This window comes from Gadus macrocephalus, chromosome 13 (assembly GCF_031168955.1).
Source record: "Gadus macrocephalus chromosome 13, ASM3116895v1".
Lineage (NCBI taxonomy): Eukaryota > Metazoa > Chordata > Actinopteri > Gadiformes > Gadidae > Gadus > Gadus macrocephalus.
In genome coordinates, this window is record NC_082394.1 from 6,111,909 (window position 1) to 6,131,908 (window position 20,000).

Here is a 20,000-nt window from a genome sequence, read left to right on the forward strand (position 1 = left end):
CTTTCTTCCGTTTCCGATGTTTTGAGACACTCTACATTGAACCTGCACAATGTTTCTGTTCCAAATATGTCAGCGCACAGTAATTACTGTAGCTTTGCCTTCCCTGACAGACAATTTTCAACTCATTTAGGCTTAGCAGCGCACACCAGCCGCCGCCTGTAGTTGGATTTGTGTCCATATGCCGCTTTTTCCTTAAGCGACGCAACCTTTTCACAAAACTTTCATTTTTCTCTTTGTTTCTAACGGCCCGCAGTGGAGCGTATTTGTAGCTTTGCTTTTAAGCTTTGGGAAACGCATTAAAACAGCCAAACGCTGGAGGCCGAGGCGGTGTCCCTGTTGTCCCTGGCGTGCCCTCAGCCTTTTGATTCAGCGTTTGGAGTTCCTCTGCCCTTTCTTTGGCTGTGGCGTTGATAAGCAGCGGCCAGCAGGCCCCGTGCTGGGGGATTACGGCCCCTCCCCTCGGCCCCGGTCTGCTCTGATGTATTCACTCTCCCTCCTTCGTCTTCCTTCAAATGCCGCCTCCGATTCACATCAGACTCCGACGGTGCATTAAACACAACCGCGATCCAACCAAAGCACCACTGTAAATAACATTTAGCCTTGCTGAGGGGCCTCCACATAATGGTTACATCTGATGTTCTGTTTACTCTCGCATCTTGTAGGCCTCCTTCTGAAAAAACTAGAATGCGATTATGAAGGCGATGATTCCTCTTAAACAGTTTAGGAGAATGTTTAGCGTCACATCTCTTGGGTTTGAGAAGCCATTATCTTTGTTTGCCTTGCAGCTTTTCTCTTTCTTATTTCTTTCTTGGGAAAAATCTCATATGCACGTTTATACGTGGCGGTGTATTTGATATAGCAAATAACCTGAAAATGTAATAATGCTCCGAAAAAAACAGGAAACCGACTGTGCCTTGTCTCTGCCTTTTCCATCGCTTTATCCTCTCCCGTTTCTCCTTCTCCCCTTCTCCCTCCTACCCCCTCTTCCTCCCCCCCCCCCCCCCCCCAGCTCACCCCTCACCCAGCTCTCTGGAGGCTCGTGGCTTATAGCTCGTCCCCTGCATGTTAACGATAGCCTGCGTGCACAGGCGCGAGGAAAACACAAACAGCCCTTTCGAAGCTCACTGACTCACTGCCATCAGCCCTGCACTCTGGAGACGTACTGTATAGCGAGGCAAGGCGCCTGTACTGTTCTGTGTGTGTATGTGTATATAATATATATATATATATATTCAGACAGACAGATATCGTGTACAACTATTGACTAGGAGGTGGCCACGCCACTTTCCAAATGTTAGGGCCCCTCACTTTCAAAAGACTTATAGGCGCTGTAAACAATATTTATTCTCTACATCTGACAGCCATCCTGAATATATTGTTTGGACGGTAACACGGGTCTCGAAGTCCCTTCGCTCTTGCAGTAAACACAGAATCAAGATTCTGGATACGCTCCCACTCTCTCCAATCACGAGACAGAATTCCACAAAGAGGTGGTCCTTATCAAGATTGCAGTGCTCACTGCACCGGCGAAACAGGTGAAGCGACTGATTACCGTGCCCCCAGGAACGACTACACCACCCAAAACAAGCCAAGCCCCAAACAAAGTGCTGCAGAAGAGAGAGCTGCCAGGATGAAAAGACAAGAGTCCTGCAAGACCCGCCCATTTACGGGACCTGGGGGAGAGGAAGGGGAGGCCTCACTGTAAATGCATACAGGAAGTTAGCCAAAACGGACTGGAAGGCTTTAGAGTAGAATATTAGCCCTAGCTAGACTCCAGAGACGCTCCTGTACGCAGAGCTAATTACCAGCTGCTCAGTGTCCGGAGGCTGGGGGATAAGGCTGCCAGTGGCGGGGGGGGTTGTCTCACTCTGGCAATAGCGTTTAACCCCTTCCACACTCTCTGCTGCAATCAGTATGCACTGAAATGTCAACTAATGACTCATACTAAATAATACTGTCTAATTAATTAGGCAGTATTCGCCTATCAACATAATTTTGTCTGGATTTTTTAAAATCGTGTTACATCAGTCGGGATGCACACGCATGCTATCCCTGCAGTTGCTTGTCAAACCGATGGGGTTGGGATTGAAATCCTGCATCTTCGTCATGATCAGCACTCTGCGGCAGCAGCCGCTCTCTGACCGTCCTCAGCATCACCACGCTCCAGCAGAACCCCTGGTACTAGGCGCCATGTTAGACCAGGAGGAAGAGGAGGAGGAGGAGGAGGAGGTGGAGGTGGAGGAGTGAGATCCGAGGTGTGACTGCGTGATGGAGGGAATGTTGCTCCGGAGTAGAGCCTCTGCCTTGTCCAGCCACATGCTGGGGATTAGCCAAGGTTAGCAGTTAGTGCCTGTTCCCTAGGTCTCTCATCCATAAATGGCAAGTAGACTCCAAGGAGCTGTGTCTCCAATAGGAGGATAGGTCAGTGAAGCACAGCACGGGTGCTCCATGAGGCCTGTTAAGACAGAGTTAGAAACAGAAGTAGGCCACCCCTGGGAGAGGGAGAGAGACATGGAGGGAGAGAGAGTGAGACAGAGAGGGGAGAGGGAGAGACAGAGAGGGGTGAGGGAGAGAGACAGAGAGAGGGAAAGAAGGGTGAGAGCAAGAGAGAGGGAGAGTGGAAGGAGAGTGGAAGGAGAGTGGAGGAGAGAGAGAGTGGAGAGAGAGAGAGAGAGAGAGAGAGAGAGAGAGAGAGAGAGAGAGAGAGAGAGAGAGAGAGAGAGAGAGAGAGAGAGAGAGAGAGAGAAGAGAGAGAGAGAGAGAGAGAGAGATCCTAAGTCCACTGCTGCTTTGCTGTGGTGTTGTGCCAGGAGTGGAAAGAGCAAATTAATGTTGGATTTAATCATTCTATTAATACAGAGAGTGGAGCTGCTGCTAATAGATCTTGGTTATGGTTTAATGAGTGGCTTTAATGGTTTCCTCTTAAACTGCAGTGACGTATCTTCCCGTACCAAAGTCATTGCCGTCCACACACCTCTGGACAGCTTTAAAGAGGCCGTTACAATGGCCAGACGGGGCATTAGCGCAATAAATAGACAGACACGAAGGTTGTGAACCAGTCCATCCCTCACCCAATCCTGGTGAGGGAGGGAGGGGAAGAGCCCTAGCTACCCAGCAGAGCTGTGGCATGGTTTTATGAGAGAGAGAGAGAGAGAGAGAGAGAGAGAGAGAGAGTAGAGAGAGAGAGAGAGAGAGAGAGAGGAGAGAGAGAGAGAGAGAGAGAGAGAGAGAGAGAGAGAGAGAGAGAGAGAGAGAGAGAGAGAGAGAGAGAGAGAGAGAACACCACACACACACTGTGGAGCAGCCAGATATCAACTTCATTAGATGAGATTAGTGTTCCGCAGACCCTCTGAAGGGATGTTCTTTGATGTTGCTGCTCATCCCAAGCCCCCCCATTCGACTCTCTCTGTCTTTATCTCTCGCTCTCTTTTCCCTTTTTTTTCTTTCTCGATGTTTCTCTCCTTCATTATGCCTCCTGTCCTTATTCACCCTCACAGCTCACAGCTTCATGTTGAGATGCTGTTCCCACTGACGTCGGTTCAAGGTGTGTGTGCGTGTGTGTGTAGGTGTTATATGTGGTGTTATGTGTCGTAAGTGCCGACTTATCAGGCCGACACTTGGAATCTCGACACAGAGTGCCAAACGTAGCTTATCTCTGGGTTGTCCTACTCCATGCAGGCAACACGTTCGTAGCTGCACCCAAAATGAACGGTTTTTAAACAGCAAAACATGCAGAGAAGCAGCCATGGATTATAGATGAGAGCCAAACATTAAAAGCCACAGAACGACGAAGGAATCTCATCACAAGCACGTTTTATTTTCCTCTTTTTACTCAGCCTTCGATTTTCGTTTTTCCTTGTCTTGTGTTGACCCTTTCCCCTTCTTTGACCCAGGAAGGACCAGCACCTGCTGTCGTCGGTGAACTGCTGGTACCTGGTCCTGAACCAGACACGACGTGAGAGCCGCGACCACGCCACCCTCAACGACATCTACACCAACAACGTCATCGTCCGCCTGGCCCAGATCAGCGAGGACGTCATCCGGCTCTTCAAGAAGGTAGCCAGACACACGAAAAAGTCACCAGATTTGCCAGACACGTTTTAAGTCGCCGGAGATGGTCAAAAGTCAACAAATCTAATGACAAAGTCGGCAAATTGGCAACACTGGTGCCCACATTCATCGCATCAAGTTTACCGAAACGTTAAGAGTTCACAAAGTCAACGTCTCCCCCTGTTCTGAGACCACCATCTGGATGTGCTAATTAGCACCAGTGAGAGGTGCAGCTGGAGGGAAAATCACCCAGAGTGAAATCAGCTGGTGCATTGTCGAAGTGGAGAGAAAACGGGAGAGAAAAACATGGCGGCTGAATTTTCACTTTCTATGAACCTTGGATTTTTTCCAACTTCTGATGCTAAAAGTAAGCATCGGAATAACAATTAAGGTGCATTGGCGTAGAACTTGGTGGATTGGGCTTGGCAGTTTAGCGTTTAGGCTTTGATACACAGAGGAGTGTAGCATTTTTCTGAGGGGTGTAGCATTTTTGTTGCATGTAGATTTGCCTTTTGAGCAAAAGAGTCGAAAGACAGGAAAGGAATTGAGTTAAAGTAGTGTCAACAACGTGTAGCGAAGGTTGCAATCAAACTTGGTTCGCTACGCACGCTGCTGGGATTTATGGCTACACAGGTAGCGTGTTAGCTCGGGGAGCCAATGCGCTAGCCACGGGAGAGTCGTATTAAGTGACAAAAACATATTTCCTCGTTTTCCCTGCTTCACTCTTATTCCGCACATTTTCCAACCTAACCATCTGGAGAGCACGCTAGCCGATGAAGCCTTTTTCAAATAAAAAACAGATCGCCTACTTTTTTTGGGGCCGGGCCATCACCGGCATATTTACATCTCGGAGTGAACGTTGGAATCCTGAGCTTTCGTATTAGCGTCCTTCTCCTCTGCACACATGGCTTCAGTAAGAGGTGTCAGGCGCTGAATGAGTTCCATGTGGGCTGCAAAGAAGCAGTGGTAGCCTGGGGAAAACATGGGACTCGAACCACCACCCCTCCCCCTCCCCCACCCAACTCCCCTCTGCCTTGTACCAAGGCCTCACAACCATCACCGGTGTGAGCAGCTTTTTGGCCCAGCGTCAGCACATAGCGCACATGACTGAGGTCTTACCAAAACACCGGCACCTTGTTTTCACCTTGCTGGCCCTCCCGGAGCGGGGACGCACACGGACATTCAGGCCGAGTTCAACGTGTGTGTGTGTGTGTGTGTGTGTGTGTGTGTGTGTGTGTGTGTGTGTGTGTGTGTGTGTGTGTGTGTGTGTGTGTGTGTGTGTGTGTGTGTGTGTGTGTGTGTGTGTGTGTGTGTGTGTGTGTGTGTGTGTGTGTGTGTGGAGGGTTGGTTGGATTATGTTCTGCGTTGTTGTAGTACCATAATTGCAAACATTTCAGTCTGGAGCCCTGCGTGTTTTCCTATGACTCTGTCCTGCCAATCTTCAAATCAAATCTTAAGGTCTCAAAAAGTTCAAAGGCTTTTCCCTGACTCACTGTTTTGTTATGCTGCAGCTTTTCAATGCACAACACTTGAAATAAAGCTCAAATCAAGAGTGTCTTTTCAGCCACACGTGAAGGCCTTCGGATATGAACTGATGTACTATAAATTGGGCGTTTGTCACTGCAGTCTTTACACGGGTGCAGCCTTTATACAGGATTGTTTTTGTCAAGCCTGAGGTGTTAGCAAGTGTGGCTTATGTACGATGCGGTCTATAGTCGCGTGCTTACAGGGTACATACTTTACACTCAGTGCATGTGCAACTGAGGGGACATATAATCTTTCCTTATTGAATAAGAGGGAAGTAAAAAAGAACGGGACGGCTTAAGAGGCATGACCTGCTGATGTTTTAAATGTTAGGGCCCCTCGCTGGCACTGATTAGGCGAGTCAGTCAAGGACATTGAGAGACATGGAGCAGCACGGTTGCATAGCTACCTCCTGGCCTTTCTGACGTTGAGGCATGCTGAGGAATAAGTGCAGCAGGTTTCGAAAGGTGATTGTCAGAATAATGTAATCCTGTGTAATATTAGTAATCGTGAGAATGGTGCGACCATGGGCTTCACTTTCTTTCTTCACATAAGTGTGGTGCTTCACAAAGTTTCCTTCTTGGGTTTAAGGAGCCCCGTGCTACCACTGGGTGGGCTGTTGATTCGCCATTATAAGCGATTAACAAATCAACCCTGGTGATCTTCGGTCCATCATCTATTTGATGAATATACCTGTCACTAAAGTCCACTGGGTCAGCTGGTCGATAGATCTATCGATCATACAACCCGAGTGGAAACTCAGAAACGGGTCGATTTTGAAATGGTTCATCAACATCAGACCAGGTGGTGAAATCGAGGCACTTCAAACATCGCACTCTTTCCCTGGAGCCCAGCAGTAGAATCGGAGGAATTGCAGTAGGAATTGCATCACAGGGATGAATTCCAGGCGTGCAAAGCCTCTTCCCAGAGTCTCTGCAGTACGCCCCCCAGTCCGTCAGCCTTCAGGAGCGCCGATGCTTGCAGATTTCCCTTCCTCACCAGAGGACATTCCCCAATTAGAAACATTCCTTAAAGTATCATTTATTTCCTATATGGCTTTTTAAGAAAAGTCCTCTCTGGCTTTCTGGGATTTGGTTTGTGGTTTGTTTTGTGGTTTGGTTTGCGGTTGGTTTGCTGTTGGTATATGGTTTGGTTAGTGGTTGGTTTATGGTTTGGTTAATGGTATGGTTCGTGGTCGGTTTGTGGTTTGGTTTGTGGTTGGTTTGCGGTTGGTTTGTGGTTTGGTTTGCGGTTGGTTAATGGTTTGGTTTTTGTTGGTTTGCGGTTGGTTAATGGTTTTGTTTGTCTGTTGGTTTATGGTTTGGTTTATGGTTTGGTTAATGGTATGGTTTGCGGTTGGTTAATGGTTTGTTTTTTGTTGGTTTGCGGTTGGTTAATGGTTTTGTTTGTCTGTTGGTTTATGGTTTGGTTTACGGTTTGGTTAATGGTATGGTTTGCGGTTGGTGAACGGTTTGGTTTGTGGTCGGTTGACTCGGTTTCCGGTTTGGTTTGTGGTTAGGTTTGCGCTGCCAACGATCTGCTTGCTCTCCACCGTGGCGTATCTTCTAGACCGTCTTCTTGATTTGAAGGACCTTCTGAATGTCCTGCTGCTACCGATTGCTGTTTCCTTCCTCGCTCTGTATAATCGTGCCGCTTAGCCTGGGAGTTGACGTTAGCATGTCGTTACAGGCTCTGTTATCGTGGTGCAACAGGGTGTGTACAAATATTTCAGCTTTCATCTTCTGTCTGCTAATCCGCCTGCCAACAGTGAGCAAAGGGGCTGGTTGTCCATCAGTTTAGTGTCTGTGTGTGTGTGTGTGCCTGCTTGCGTACATGTGTGTGTCTGTGAGACCTGAGTTTAAATGTGTGTGTTTCAGAGAGAGATTTGCAGGCTGTATATTTTTCGATTTGCCCTTGCGACTCTTTAAGGACACATATTTAACATCTCTAGAGATGCTGTAGGAAGCCACGGAAACATCCAGATTACATCCAAAGAGTGTGGAAAATATGATATATAGTGACACTCAACAATAGCCTTGCTATTCACAAGGTGATGCAAGTGACATAAAAGTGTTATAAGTTGGGCATTTGAATGTTTCAAGGAGAGCTGTGCTTCTTTATCTTAGCAATATCTGCAGCACTAGTTAATCATAATGAAAGGTTGTCAACCACACTGATCACACAATTCAATTCTCACTCGCTATCTATTTCCTCTGAGAGTCACACTGAGTCACTTGTCTCACCTACAAATCCCTTGATTAGTGTGTTCTCGAGTTTTCAGACAAGCAGACAACAAGCTATTCAATGTCTTGAAGTGTGTTTTAGGCGATTACTTTTGAACCAACGAGGCGATTTCTAGTGTGGGTTACATCCAATAAAAACAATAAACTGAACAAAACACAGGAAATTGATTGAGAGGGGAGAATGGTCCAAACAACGTGCTTCTCCCTGTGAGGATCAAAAGATAAAAGTGGGACTTTTTTCATCTTAGAATATTATTGATCTTATCCGGCACTCACGGATATCACACACACACACACATGCACACACACACGCACACGCACACGCACACACGCACACGCACACGGACCAGGGGCTCCATTTTGAAGTGGAACCATAGGAAATTAAAAGTGGTAACATTGTGAGAGCTCCTTAATGCTTCAATAACAACAGATTATATGTGTGGTCGACACATGATTTCATCTCATCTGAGCTGCACATGATGGAACTAAACTAGAGCCATCTGATCGCTGACTGCGTGGTTTTCATTTTCTTGCAGAGTAAAGACATAGGCATCCAGATGCATGAGGAGCTGGTGAAGGTGACAAACGAACTGTACACGGTGAGTCACACACACACACACACACACACACACACACACACACACACACACACACACACACACACACACACACACACACACACACACACACACACACACACACACACACACACACACACACACACACCCCAACACCTTTAGTGATAGACACACACACACACACACACACACACACACACACACACACACACACACACACACACACAAACACCTTTAGAGACAAACACACACACACACACACACACACACACACACACACACACACACAAACACCTTTAGAGACAAACACACACACACACACACACACACACACACACACACAAACACCTTTAGAGACAAACACACACACACACACACACACACACACACACACACACACACACACACACACACACACACACACACACACACACACAAAAACACCTTTAGATAGAGTGAGACGCACACACACAACACCTTTAGACGCACATACACACAGACAAACACATACACAAACACCTTTAGACAAACACACGCATGCACACATGTACACAAACACCTTAAGAGACACCCACACACACACACACACACACACATAAACACACACACACACACACACACACACACACACACACACACACACACACACACACATACACACACACACTCTATCGGGACTTAGTCTGGGCCTAATGTATGTATTGTCTTGTCATTATATTATATCATAGCATTGTGATTAATTAATAAAGTATGATCTTCTCCTATTATATGCACGTTATGTTTTGTTGAGAAACGTTTTCCTTTCTAAACGGGATCACTCCATCCATTTCCAATTCCCCTCCCTGCTCATTCCTCTTCCAACTTTTTGTTTTTATCCAAAAAAAACACCACCCTTTCCAATTCCCCACCACTGTTCCCCATCGTCGTCAGACTACGCTGCTTTCTCGGGCTTACGCTCAGATGGTGATGGTGGAGATAAGAGGGAGAGAAAATAGAGCGAGAGCGAGAGAGGAAAGAGAGAGGGCGGAGGGAGGAGCGTGGCAGACTGTTGTGATGGAATGGAACACTGCACTCCTTTCCAAGTGGGACAGTTTCTGAGCCCAAATCACTTCCACATCTCGACGGTGGCCCAGCGATTGGGCATAAAGTCTCACGACACGAGCATAAGCTGCCTCCCCATGAATGTCTCTTTGTTTACTCCAGCTGATAGCACATTGTTTAATACTCCACATTATATCATCGCAATTAAGGAGGGAGAAACCAAAAAAAAATAATAATAAAAAGAATCACAGAAAGAAATAAAGTGAAACTAGAGAGAAAAGAAAGTAGTGGCTCTTACTTTGCACTGACATCAACGATATACTGATATATATACACTACGATATACTGATTTATTCAACATTATATCATTACGATTGAGGAGGGTGAAACCAAAAAAGAAAAAAAAGATAGAAAGAGGAAGTAGTGGTCTTACTTTCTGCACTGATATAAACAGGGCAGACACACTGTTTCTGGCGGGCCAAACGGGCAGAGATTGCAGCTTTCTGAAGGATGCACAGTGCCCAAGCCTGGACGACCTCCAGGCGTCTTCAGCCATCTCCCATCCTCCCTGAGGTGCCGCGGAGGAGATTGTTGTGCAACGTTGTGCATCCTTGCAATGTCACGAGAGGGAGACTCACAAAGGGCATGGCCGCCGCGGATGCCAACTCTCTCTGATAGGGCCATCTGTCCGTTTGGATAGGATCACAAAATAGCGGTCTGGGAAAAACGGGTGACTAACAGAAATGTTTATGCAAATGAGTTTCATTGTTCAAAGCACCACACTTCCTGACGGCGTGCTTAGAAGAGTGTGCTGCGTGTTCAAAGCAAGCGCTCCTCGCTCATACTTTTAACTTTGCAACCAACGTATTATGTTGTATTCTGCGTGTGATCTTTAACTAATGAACACAACCCCGGGGATTAGCCTCGCACCTCCCCCCAGTTGTGTGTTCTTTCCCCTGGAGTCGGACAAACACGCATGTTGATGAGTGGGCTGTGTGAAATGTGTTTCCTGCAGCATCTGAGTTGAGTCATCGGGGGTCAAGTTGCACCAGTGGTGCATTTAGGCCCAGTTCAGATCAAAGATCTGCGACGAGAAGAAGCTGTTTAAAGCATGGCAGCGCGTGTTGGCTGTAGCTGAGAGGGTACTGTGCTACGGGATCTTCAACGCACCTTGTTGAACACATTAAGCCCTCGTGTAGATAGTACGATCAAAGACCCATCGATCTTTGTTACTGCCTCCGAGGAAGGGAATTGTATGCTAAAATGAATACACCCCGAAAATACAGCGGTTGCCTCTTTACAGACTCTTGACAACTTGTATCTGCTGCCAAGTGACAGGGATCGGAGAGACAGAAATACAGTACAATCCCATCGGATCTCCTGGTAATGCAGAGGAAGAGCGAAGGGAGGGATGCTCTGCTGTCTGAAAAAGCTGCGGTTCAAACGTTGTCTCGGTTCAAAGTGTTGCTGCGCTGCGGCGGCTGCTACTGTTGCTCTCCCCTCTGCCACTGCAGTAAGCATCAGCACAGACTTGAAAGCACCGATCCCGGTGCCTGAAGTAAGAACCTGATTTATTCAACTTCAAATGTGAGCAAAGAGTGGGAAAATAAGCCGGCCCTTTTTATAGGCTGAGCTGTGCTGCAGCATCCTGTTTGTTCACTAGGAGAGTTGGGCTCATTAAAAACAACAACAAAGAAGAAACGCTGAATGAAGAACGGATAGATCACCTGGTTCCTCTGAGCCTGGGTCCGTATAGAAGCACAGACAACGGGTGTGTGTAATGTAATAAATACATTGCACACACATTTCCTCATTTGTGAAATTGTACGGTGAAATGTTTACCGTTCATTTTCATTGTCAGTATTTCATAATGTTTTCCATATTGGTTCTTTGTTATTTCCCAGGACAACATTGGGGATCCAAAATGTCCGCTGCGTAGGCAGTCGTTTGCAAATACTACCATCACCCAGTAATGGGTGGTTGGGAATCAGTGTAGTTTTTGTTTGTGATGGTATGCTGATGTTCCCCTGACCCCATTGCAACATGTGGTTATCTGGACCTGGTTACTCTGGAGATAAAAGGGTCCCTGCGGTTTAAAGGCAACAGCAAAGTGAGCTCTGCTCCTTTTATCGACAACAAGGGAAACGAGCACACACCGCCGTTTTAAGGCCAGCTGCTCCGCTTCCTTCGTGCATGCTTGCTGCGTGACTTGTTTTCCAATCGTCGCCGGGGTCTGGGTGCCAAGCCGCTACCTCCCTCTAAAGCGCTTTGCTTTATTTTTTTTTGCTTTTCACAAGGTCGGTCTGTCATGGATTGACCACAGATGGGGGAAGGAGGGGGTGGGGGTGGGGGGTGGAGGTGGGGGGTGGAGGTGGGGGGTGGAGGGGAGGGAGGCCACAACGGAAGAGCTTGACCCACCAGTCTGTTGTAACATGGGGCTATAAGACTAGAGTCAGACGGACATTTCAAGGAAGGAAATCCTCTTCCGAAATCCTCCGTGACAAATTGGCTGTGGGGGAGGTAAGGGGGTGGTGTGTTGGGTGAGGTGGGTGAGGTGGGGACTACTGCTGGATATCCAACCAGGTAGTCAGGATGACATGAAATCCAGTCACCACATTTGCGCCAAGATTTCACGTCCTCTCACAAGGGATGAAGTGCGTCTGCCGAGCTCGCCTGAGGGGATTTTCCTCGGTGGAAGCAGAGGAAGCATTGGGCGGTCAAGATGAGAGGCTTGGAGATGGGTGATGGGAGTTGGGTGTCGGGTTAACCAGTTCTGCCTAAGGGGGGCGGGAACAAACCAGAAGCTGCCCTGTAGTAAAGCCCTGACTGGTGTATGCATGGTGTATAGCAGAGAGATAGAGATGGAGACGTAGAGAGGCTGTGTGTTAGTGTCAGGAAATGCTCTGACATGGGCGGCATGTGGCTCAGGAGGTAGAGCGGGGTTGACTGGTAACCGGAAGGGTTGCTTGTTTGATCCCCGGCTCCTCCTAGCTGAGAGCTGAGGTATCCTTGAGCGAGACACCTCACCCTAACTGCTCCTGACCGAGCTGGCTGTCAGCTTGCATGATGTGAGACCACCGGTTTCCCAGAAAAAAAAAAACGAATAAAAAAATCCCCCTTGGTAAAACATTCTTTGACTTCTACATTTCTTTATTCAAGTTTTCAAAATCAGTCTGGGCGTGCCGGCGGACAGGCCTGCTTAATGTCCTCACTTAACTTGCCTTTGTCCCAGGAGTGAGTCATTCATGAATACTCATGAGCAGCCTGTCTGTTGATGGGAATGCTAATGATGTGCTGCTGTCACTAGGCTAGACCCCGACTAGCACGGGTCACAGACATCACCCGCTGCAGTCCAATGAGCCCATTCACTATTTATGATTTCATCTAATACATCAGGAGCGGTTTTTCGGAGGCGGGTCAGGGCAGGATGGAAAAACAATCCTCTTGAACAGCTGAAAATGTAGGAATGACTATTGTTATATTATACCATGTAGCTATCCTCAATAATTGTAATTCAGCTACTAACAAGACAGCCCGTCCTGGTATATTACTTAAACCTCTAAACAGGTCAGTTTGTTTTCATTCTGGTATCAACGGGGCGGTGATCAGGTTAAAGGTGACATATTATAACACCAGGTGTGAGTGTGATTAGCCGTTACAAGCCGTTTTGAATATCTGCCACTTCTGACATCACAAGTGGGCGTGTCCACCTAGATGTGTGCTGGATAGATCAGTCTACCAGCCTACCCACTGGACTTTACCAAACGTTGCTCATCTATCGGTCATACATCTAGGTGGACACGCCCACGTGTGATGTCAGAAGAGGCAGATTTTCCAAACGGCTCCCAATGGCCAATCACGGTTTACTTCCATTCTGATATAAACGGGACGGTGATCAGGTCAATGGCTGATGGGGGGGGGGGGGATGGCTCCATGTTGAAGAGGGTCCATCATGCCTCTGATTGTCCCCGTGCAGGTGATGAAGACCTACCACATGTACCACACGGAGAGCATCAGCGCCGAGAGCAAGCTGAAGGACGCCGAGAAGCAGGAGGAGAAGCAGTTCAGTAAGTCCGGCGACCTCAACGTCAACCTGCTGCGCCACGACGACCGGCCGCCACGACGCAGCACCGCCAGGAAGATCGAGAAGATGAAGGAGAAGGTGAGACCATCTTGGGAACGCCGTGAGCACGCCCTGAGCACGCCTTGAGCACGCCGTCGGCCAGTGGGGAGATGTGTTGACTCCGATCCACGCTTATTTGTGGATCCGGTTCGGTCTTTGTTTCGGGGCTTCCATCCATGACAAGACGCCCTCTCAGGCTACCAGACAATTTGGTTTTGAATGATTTCATGCAAACACATGAAAACTGAGCTTTTGATAAAGACTGATGCTTCGATTGTCAATTCAATTCAATTCAATTTTATATAGTATAGCCCTTAATCACCATTACAGTCTCAAAGGGCTTAACAGGCCAAATATTTACGACACCCCTCTTTTACCCAAGCCCCCAAAAGGGGAAGAAACACCTCCCTTGAAATGAGTAAGGAAGAAATCTTGAGAAGAAACGCATAGTAGGGGATCCCTTCTTCCAGGGATGGTCAGGAGTGCAATGGGTGCCATAATTGACATACAGGTAAATACATGCACATCATATTAAATTGGTGATGTGGTGCTGGCCGGTTAACAATGAGGAGAGTCCAGGCATCCAGTCCAGTCACCGCAACACGCTAGAACAGACAGAATGGTGAATTATAACGGAAAAGTACATAGTGGGAATGTATACTGTATTAACAAAAGGGCAAACAAACACAGAGTGGTCTTCACATCGCATCTGTGTCGTTTTCGCACTCCTACGTTCCTGATGCAAGATTGTGGAGGTGCGTTTTGAGCTTTCCTTTGAATAGCTCCACAGAGACCGTTTCCCTGATCACTGGTGGCAGCCTATTCCATAGGAAGGGGACTCGATAGGCAAACGCTCTCTGTCCAGCCGATTTATTTTTAACCTTCGGCAGTGAAAGAAGGCCAGCTCCCGAAGACCGGAGGGACCGAGAAGGACTATAAGGAATGATCAGGTCCTTCAGGTAGGATGGAGCTAATCCATGCAAGGCTTTATAGGTTAGCAGTAGCACCTTAAAATCCGATCTGAAAGTTAATGGTAGCCAGTGCAAAGAATAGGTGTGATGTGATCAAACCTTCTCGTTCTGGTCAGCAGTCTAGTTGCAGCATTTTGTACAAGCTGTAGACTTTTCGTGGTAGAGTTTGGTAGTACTGAGAACAGTGCATTACAATAATCCAATGTTTAGTCTTGATGAAACAAATGCATGGATCAGTGTCTCTGCATACGCTGCAATAAACATTGGTCTGGTTTTTGCAATGTTTCTCAGATGGAAAAATATAATTCTAGTTATACTTCTAACATGTTGGTCAAAGCACAGTTCAGGGGTCGAACAGGACACCAAGATTTTTGACAGATGCACTCTGTGGGACGGCGAAGCCATCTAACCACAGTGAGACATCCTCAAATTCTCTCTGGTCCCGCTTTGAGCCCATAATTATCAGCTCTGTCTTCCCAGTGTTAAGCTGTAGGAAGTTCAGTGACATCCAGCTCTTTACCGCAGCCAGACAGGACTCAACCCTCTGGATCTGGGCCGAGTCCCCTGAATCTACAGGAATGAAGAGCTGGGTGTCATCCGCGTAGCAGTGGAAACTAATTCCGAAGCTGCGGATAACGTCGCCCAAGGGAAGCATGTAGATTGCAAAAAGTAATGGACCAAGGACCGACCCTTGTGGTACGCCAAAGCGTAGTTTGCAGTGCTTCGATTCTGAACCCTCATGGAGCACAAATTGTGTTCTATCTGTGAGGTACGATTCAAGCCAGCCAAGAGCCGTACCCCCGAAACCAACATAGTGCTAAACCAACACATCCTGCGGGGCAGGATGTGTAGGACAAGTTCTACGGCCAGCATCAATTTCCTCTCTGATCGATTGAATCTCATTTTCAAAGAAATGCATGAATTCACCTGCCATGATGGAGGAGTCTACGATCTGAGTCTGTTTCTGAGTCAGACCATTCACCGTGTCAAAAATAAACTTGGGATTGTTTCTATTCAAGTTGATGATACTGGAAAAGTAGGCGTTCCTGGCAGTAGTCAGTGCACCCTTATAGGTGAGCAGACCGTTGTGCCATGCAAGATGAAAGACCTCAAGTTTAGTCGAGCGCCTTTTGCGTTCAAGGATTCTGCAGCTTCGCTTTAGGGTGTGCGTTTCTGCATTAAACGAGGGAGCTGGTTTTTTCAATGATCGTTTTTTAATTACGAGCGGAGCAGCTGAGCCAATGGCAGCAGACAAGGCAATGTTGGGGTCATCAGTAAGGCACTCCACAGAACCCCTATAGTTACAAAGAGGAGCAAGTGAACGGGGTAACTTATCTGCCATAGCTGTGATGGTTCCAGGGGTGATGCGACGACAGCTGAAAGTGGCCTGCTGATCGTCGCAGGGGCAGGATACCACCACCTGGAAAGTGAGCAAAAAATGGTCTGATAAAGCTGAGGTGTAGGGAGAGACCACTAGCTGTGAAATGTCTACACCTCGGGTCAAAACGAGGTCCAGCGTGTTTCCACCGATGTGGGTTGGGTGCTGGACGAGCTGTATGAAGCAAAGCGTATCTGTAATGGACAGAAACGCCCTTGCGAGGGCATCAGATGGGTTATTCACATGTTGAAATCCCCAATAAGCAAAATATTGTCTGAATATGTAGCCAGATCAGCTGCAAAATCTGAAAACTCATCAACAAAAAGTGAATACGATCCTGGGGGACGGTATACTACAGCTAAAACTAAAGAGTCTGGAACGCGAGCACCTCAAAGGATCTGAATATATATATATTCTTTGGCTTTAAATTAAGCTTAGAATTAGATATCAGGGCTACTCCACCACCTTTCTTTACTTCTCTAGATAGTTGTGCACTAACGTAATTGGGGGGAGGAGCTTCGTTTAGGGCTAGAAACTCATCTGGTTTTAACCAGGTTTCACAAAGGCCCAGTATGTCAATCTTATTATCAACAATTAGATCCTGGAAAATGCGGGGGACAAATGCTAATAATGGATGAAAACACAGTTTTAGCATTGAGCTGGCACAGACTTTTTTCAAATCTGGTTTTATGTAGTTTTCCTTTTGCCAATTCACGACCTGTTCTGTTATCTATTCCTTTGGCTTGTTGGGTCTCCCAACAAGAGCATCGTCTCCCTGGTTCATGTTATGCAGATGAGGATGTGAGGTTGATGTGGATGTGGATGAGATTTCTCTACTGGAGTGAAGCTGTGTGCATCAGAATCTCCCTCATGTGAATCCCCCACAAAGCCAGGGGGAACACACACACACACACACACACACACACACACACACACACACACACACACACACACACACACACACACACACACACACACACACACACACACACACACACACACACACACATGCCTTTTCTATTCTGGTGGTTTGAGATGCAAATGAGAACTCTTGTTATGTGTCAGTCGCAGCCAATCAAACAATTGCTGCTCAGGCGTACATACATGTTAAGACTCGCTGGCAAGGAAACACTATGCAAAACTGTTGCCTATTTGTAGGTCTTTGACCTATTTTCACTACTGTTTCAACACTTGCTTGCTAACTTGCTATACCAGATAACAGGAGTTTAGAGGAAGCAATTTATCAGCAAAAATGGTTCCTGCACATTTGTCTTAATTATGTTCAAACTTAGAAAAGGGTTGCACTCAGAAGAAGTCCTGCTATTGTGAGAGGCAAAAATCCCATTTCGGAATCCCTTTTTTTACATTACATCTTTGTAGGTATTGAATCTTTTCCTTGAAAAAAAGGGCCTATGTTTTTCTGCAGTTGTATACATTCGGATCAGTTACCACGGTAACAAAGACTAACAGCCAAATCCTCTTGCATAGTAGAGGAAACAAGGCTACCTGCCTAGTGGATCTTTAACCCCTCACACCTCTCTCTCTCTCTCTCTCTCTCATCCTGTCTGGGTCCCCCTGCTGTCCTTCTCCTGCTCCTCTCCAGAGACAAGCCAAGTACTCTGAGAACAAGCTGAAATGCACCAAGGCTCGGAATGACTATCTGCTGAACCTGGCGGCGACCAACGCCGTGGTGGCGAAATACTACATCCACGACGTCTCGGATATGATAGACGTGAGTACGCCACCGGCTCCGCGTGTTTGTTTGTGTCGGGCGGCTGGGGGTCTCTGTTGTTTGTGTTACAGAGTGTCACCGTGGACACTCTCCCCATCTGCTCTGCCTCCCGGCTGCTGGTTTATAAGCGGCTCTGTTTGTCTTCATATTACCTCCGCTCAAAAGTACATTCACACCCCGATCACTCCGGTGACTTCCTACATATCACTGCTGGGACTTCATACCGTTATGTCCTGTGATTTCAGATGTCATACAGATCAGTCCTGTGGTTTAATATAGATCACTTCTGGGATTTCATGCAGATGACTCTTGTGAATTCAAATAGATAACTCCTGTGATTTAATATAGATAACTCCTTTGTGAAAGGTTTCATATCGCATATATTTGTGGATCAAATCATGTGTATTTGAGATCTTTATTCCCTTTGTTTCAATCACTTCTGAGCTCTTTTCCCACAACAGTTCTTCTTTACACGGCTAATGACAGTGCTAAAGCCCTTGAGAATGAACGGCAACTTCCTTTCAAACTAATTTCAAAGCACTAAAAAAGATGTCTCTGATGATCTGAGAACCTGAAATAAACTGGGGAGAGAGAGAGAGAGAGAGAGAGAGAGAGAGAGAGAGAGAGAGAGAGAGAGAGAGAGAGAGAGACAAGAGAGAGAGAGAGAGAGACAAGAGAGAGACAAGAGAGAGACAGGGGTAAAAGAAGAGTGAGAGAGTAATGAGCGAGGGAGACAAGAGAGAGAGAAGAGCGAGGTAGAGGGGAGAGAGACGAGCAAGAGGGAGAGACAAGCAAGAGACAAGCGAGGGAGAGACAAGCGAGGGAGAGAAGAGTGAGAGACAAGCAAGAGACAAGCGAGGGAGAGAAGAGGTTGAGAGAGGGAAGAGCGAGTGAGAGATGAGCAAGAGAGACAAGAGCGAGGAAGAAAAGAGAGAGAGAGGGAGAGATGAACGAGAGAGAGACAAGCGATGAAGAGTTAAGCAAGAGAGACAAGAGCGAGGAAGAGAATAAGGATGGAGAGAAGAGTGAGAGAGGGAGAGATGAACGAGAGAGAGACGAGCAAGGGAGAGATGAACAAGAGAGACAAGAGCGATGACGACAAGAGGGATGGAGAGACGAGCGAGAGACAAGCGAGGGAGAGAAGAGTGAGATAGGGAGAAATGAACGAGGGAGAGAAGAGCGAGAGGGGAGGAGAGCGTTGGAGAGATGAGAGAGACAAGCAACGGCGAGATGAGCGAGAGCAAGAGATGAGCAAGAGAGACAAGAGCGAGGGAGAGAAAAGAGAGAGAGAGAAAAGTGAGGGAGATAACAGCAAGGAAGAGTAGAGGGAGAGAAGAGCGAGGGAGATAGCCAGGCTGCCGGCTGAGGGGAGCTGCGTCCTGACACCCTGATTCATAGATACCCCAATCCCTTTAGTGGGTGTCTTTGATGGGGCTTCTGGCTCCACTGTCTGGCAGGAGAAGGGCCGATGTCATCCTAAATCCTGCTGAGCTGCAGGGTATTGGATTATGTGCATGACTGGCTGGTCGGCCTCGCAGGATAGAACGATAGGGCTCTGTTTGTCACGTCCTGAGAGAGTCGAAACGTTGGCAAGTGAAAGACACTTCAAGATGAGAGTCCGAGGGGGGCTGTGTGTGTGTGTGTGTGTGTGTGTGTGTGTGTGTGTGTGTGTGTGTGTGTGTGTGTGTGTGTGTGTGTGTGTGTGTGTGTGTGTGTGTGTGTGTGTGTGTGTGTGTGTGTGTGTGTGTGTGTGTGTGTGTGTGTGTGTGTTCCTGAACTTCACATGATACTTTGGGGAATAACAAGTCGATAGAATCCATACAGTCCGTCAATTGCGTTTCTTAAAAAGGCTTTTTGGAGGAATTAGGAAGTCTCTACCTTTCTCCTCGAGTACCTTCCAATGCTCAACATGCCTATTTTTTTGTTTTTTTTTGTTTTTTTCTGTGCCTTTTTTTTTTTTTTCATAAATCACCTTCATAACACAACGATTTCGCAGGGGCTTTTCTGCAGGAGTGCAGTGGGATCTTTGTTGGTTTGCCTGTTAAATCACTCGCCACATCCCCCTCCCAGTAGGCCACTCCACCATCACGGGATGAATGATCAGGGATTGGGAAGCACACTTCCCTCGTACTAAAGTGCCTTTAGCGGCTCACTGAGTTGTCGGCCCTAGTCCCCCCCCCCCCCCCCCCCACCTCCCTCCCCCAACTCCCTCACCCATCTCCCCCACTCACTTCCTCCACCTCCTCACCCATCTCCCTCACCCATCTCCCCCACTCACTTCCTCCACCTCCTCACCCATCTCCCCCAGCCACCTCCTCCGCCTCCCCCACCCAGCTCCTTACCCATCTCTCCCCCCCCCG

At 47.5% G+C, this 20,000-nt stretch overlaps 2 protein-coding genes across 2 annotated transcripts in view; one reads left to right on the forward strand and one right to left on the reverse strand.

Annotated features, from left to right (window-relative positions):
* LOC132470965 (SLIT-ROBO Rho GTPase-activating protein 3-like) overlaps positions 1-1,365 on the reverse strand; it is a 13,502-nt gene extending 12,137 nt beyond the window's left edge. Inside the window, exon 1 of the mRNA XM_060069929.1 lies at positions 1,360-1,365. Coding sequence (XP_059925912.1) covers positions 1,360-1,365 — 6 coding nt within the window. The remainder of the gene's footprint in view (positions 1-1,359) is intronic.
* Positions 1,366-2,106: 741 nt separating this feature from the next.
* LOC132470966 (SLIT-ROBO Rho GTPase-activating protein 3-like) overlaps positions 2,107-20,000 on the forward strand; it is a gene marked incomplete at its 3' end in the record, with an annotated part of 20,755 nt that continues 2,861 nt past the window's right edge. The window contains exons 1-5 of the mRNA XM_060069930.1: positions 2,107-2,192; positions 3,894-4,056; positions 8,354-8,416; positions 13,413-13,598; positions 17,512-17,640. Of these exons, the coding sequence (XP_059925913.1) occupies positions 2,107-2,192; positions 3,894-4,056; positions 8,354-8,416; positions 13,413-13,598; positions 17,512-17,640 (627 nt within the window). The remainder of the gene's footprint in view (positions 2,193-3,893; positions 4,057-8,353; positions 8,417-13,412; positions 13,599-17,511; positions 17,641-20,000) is intronic.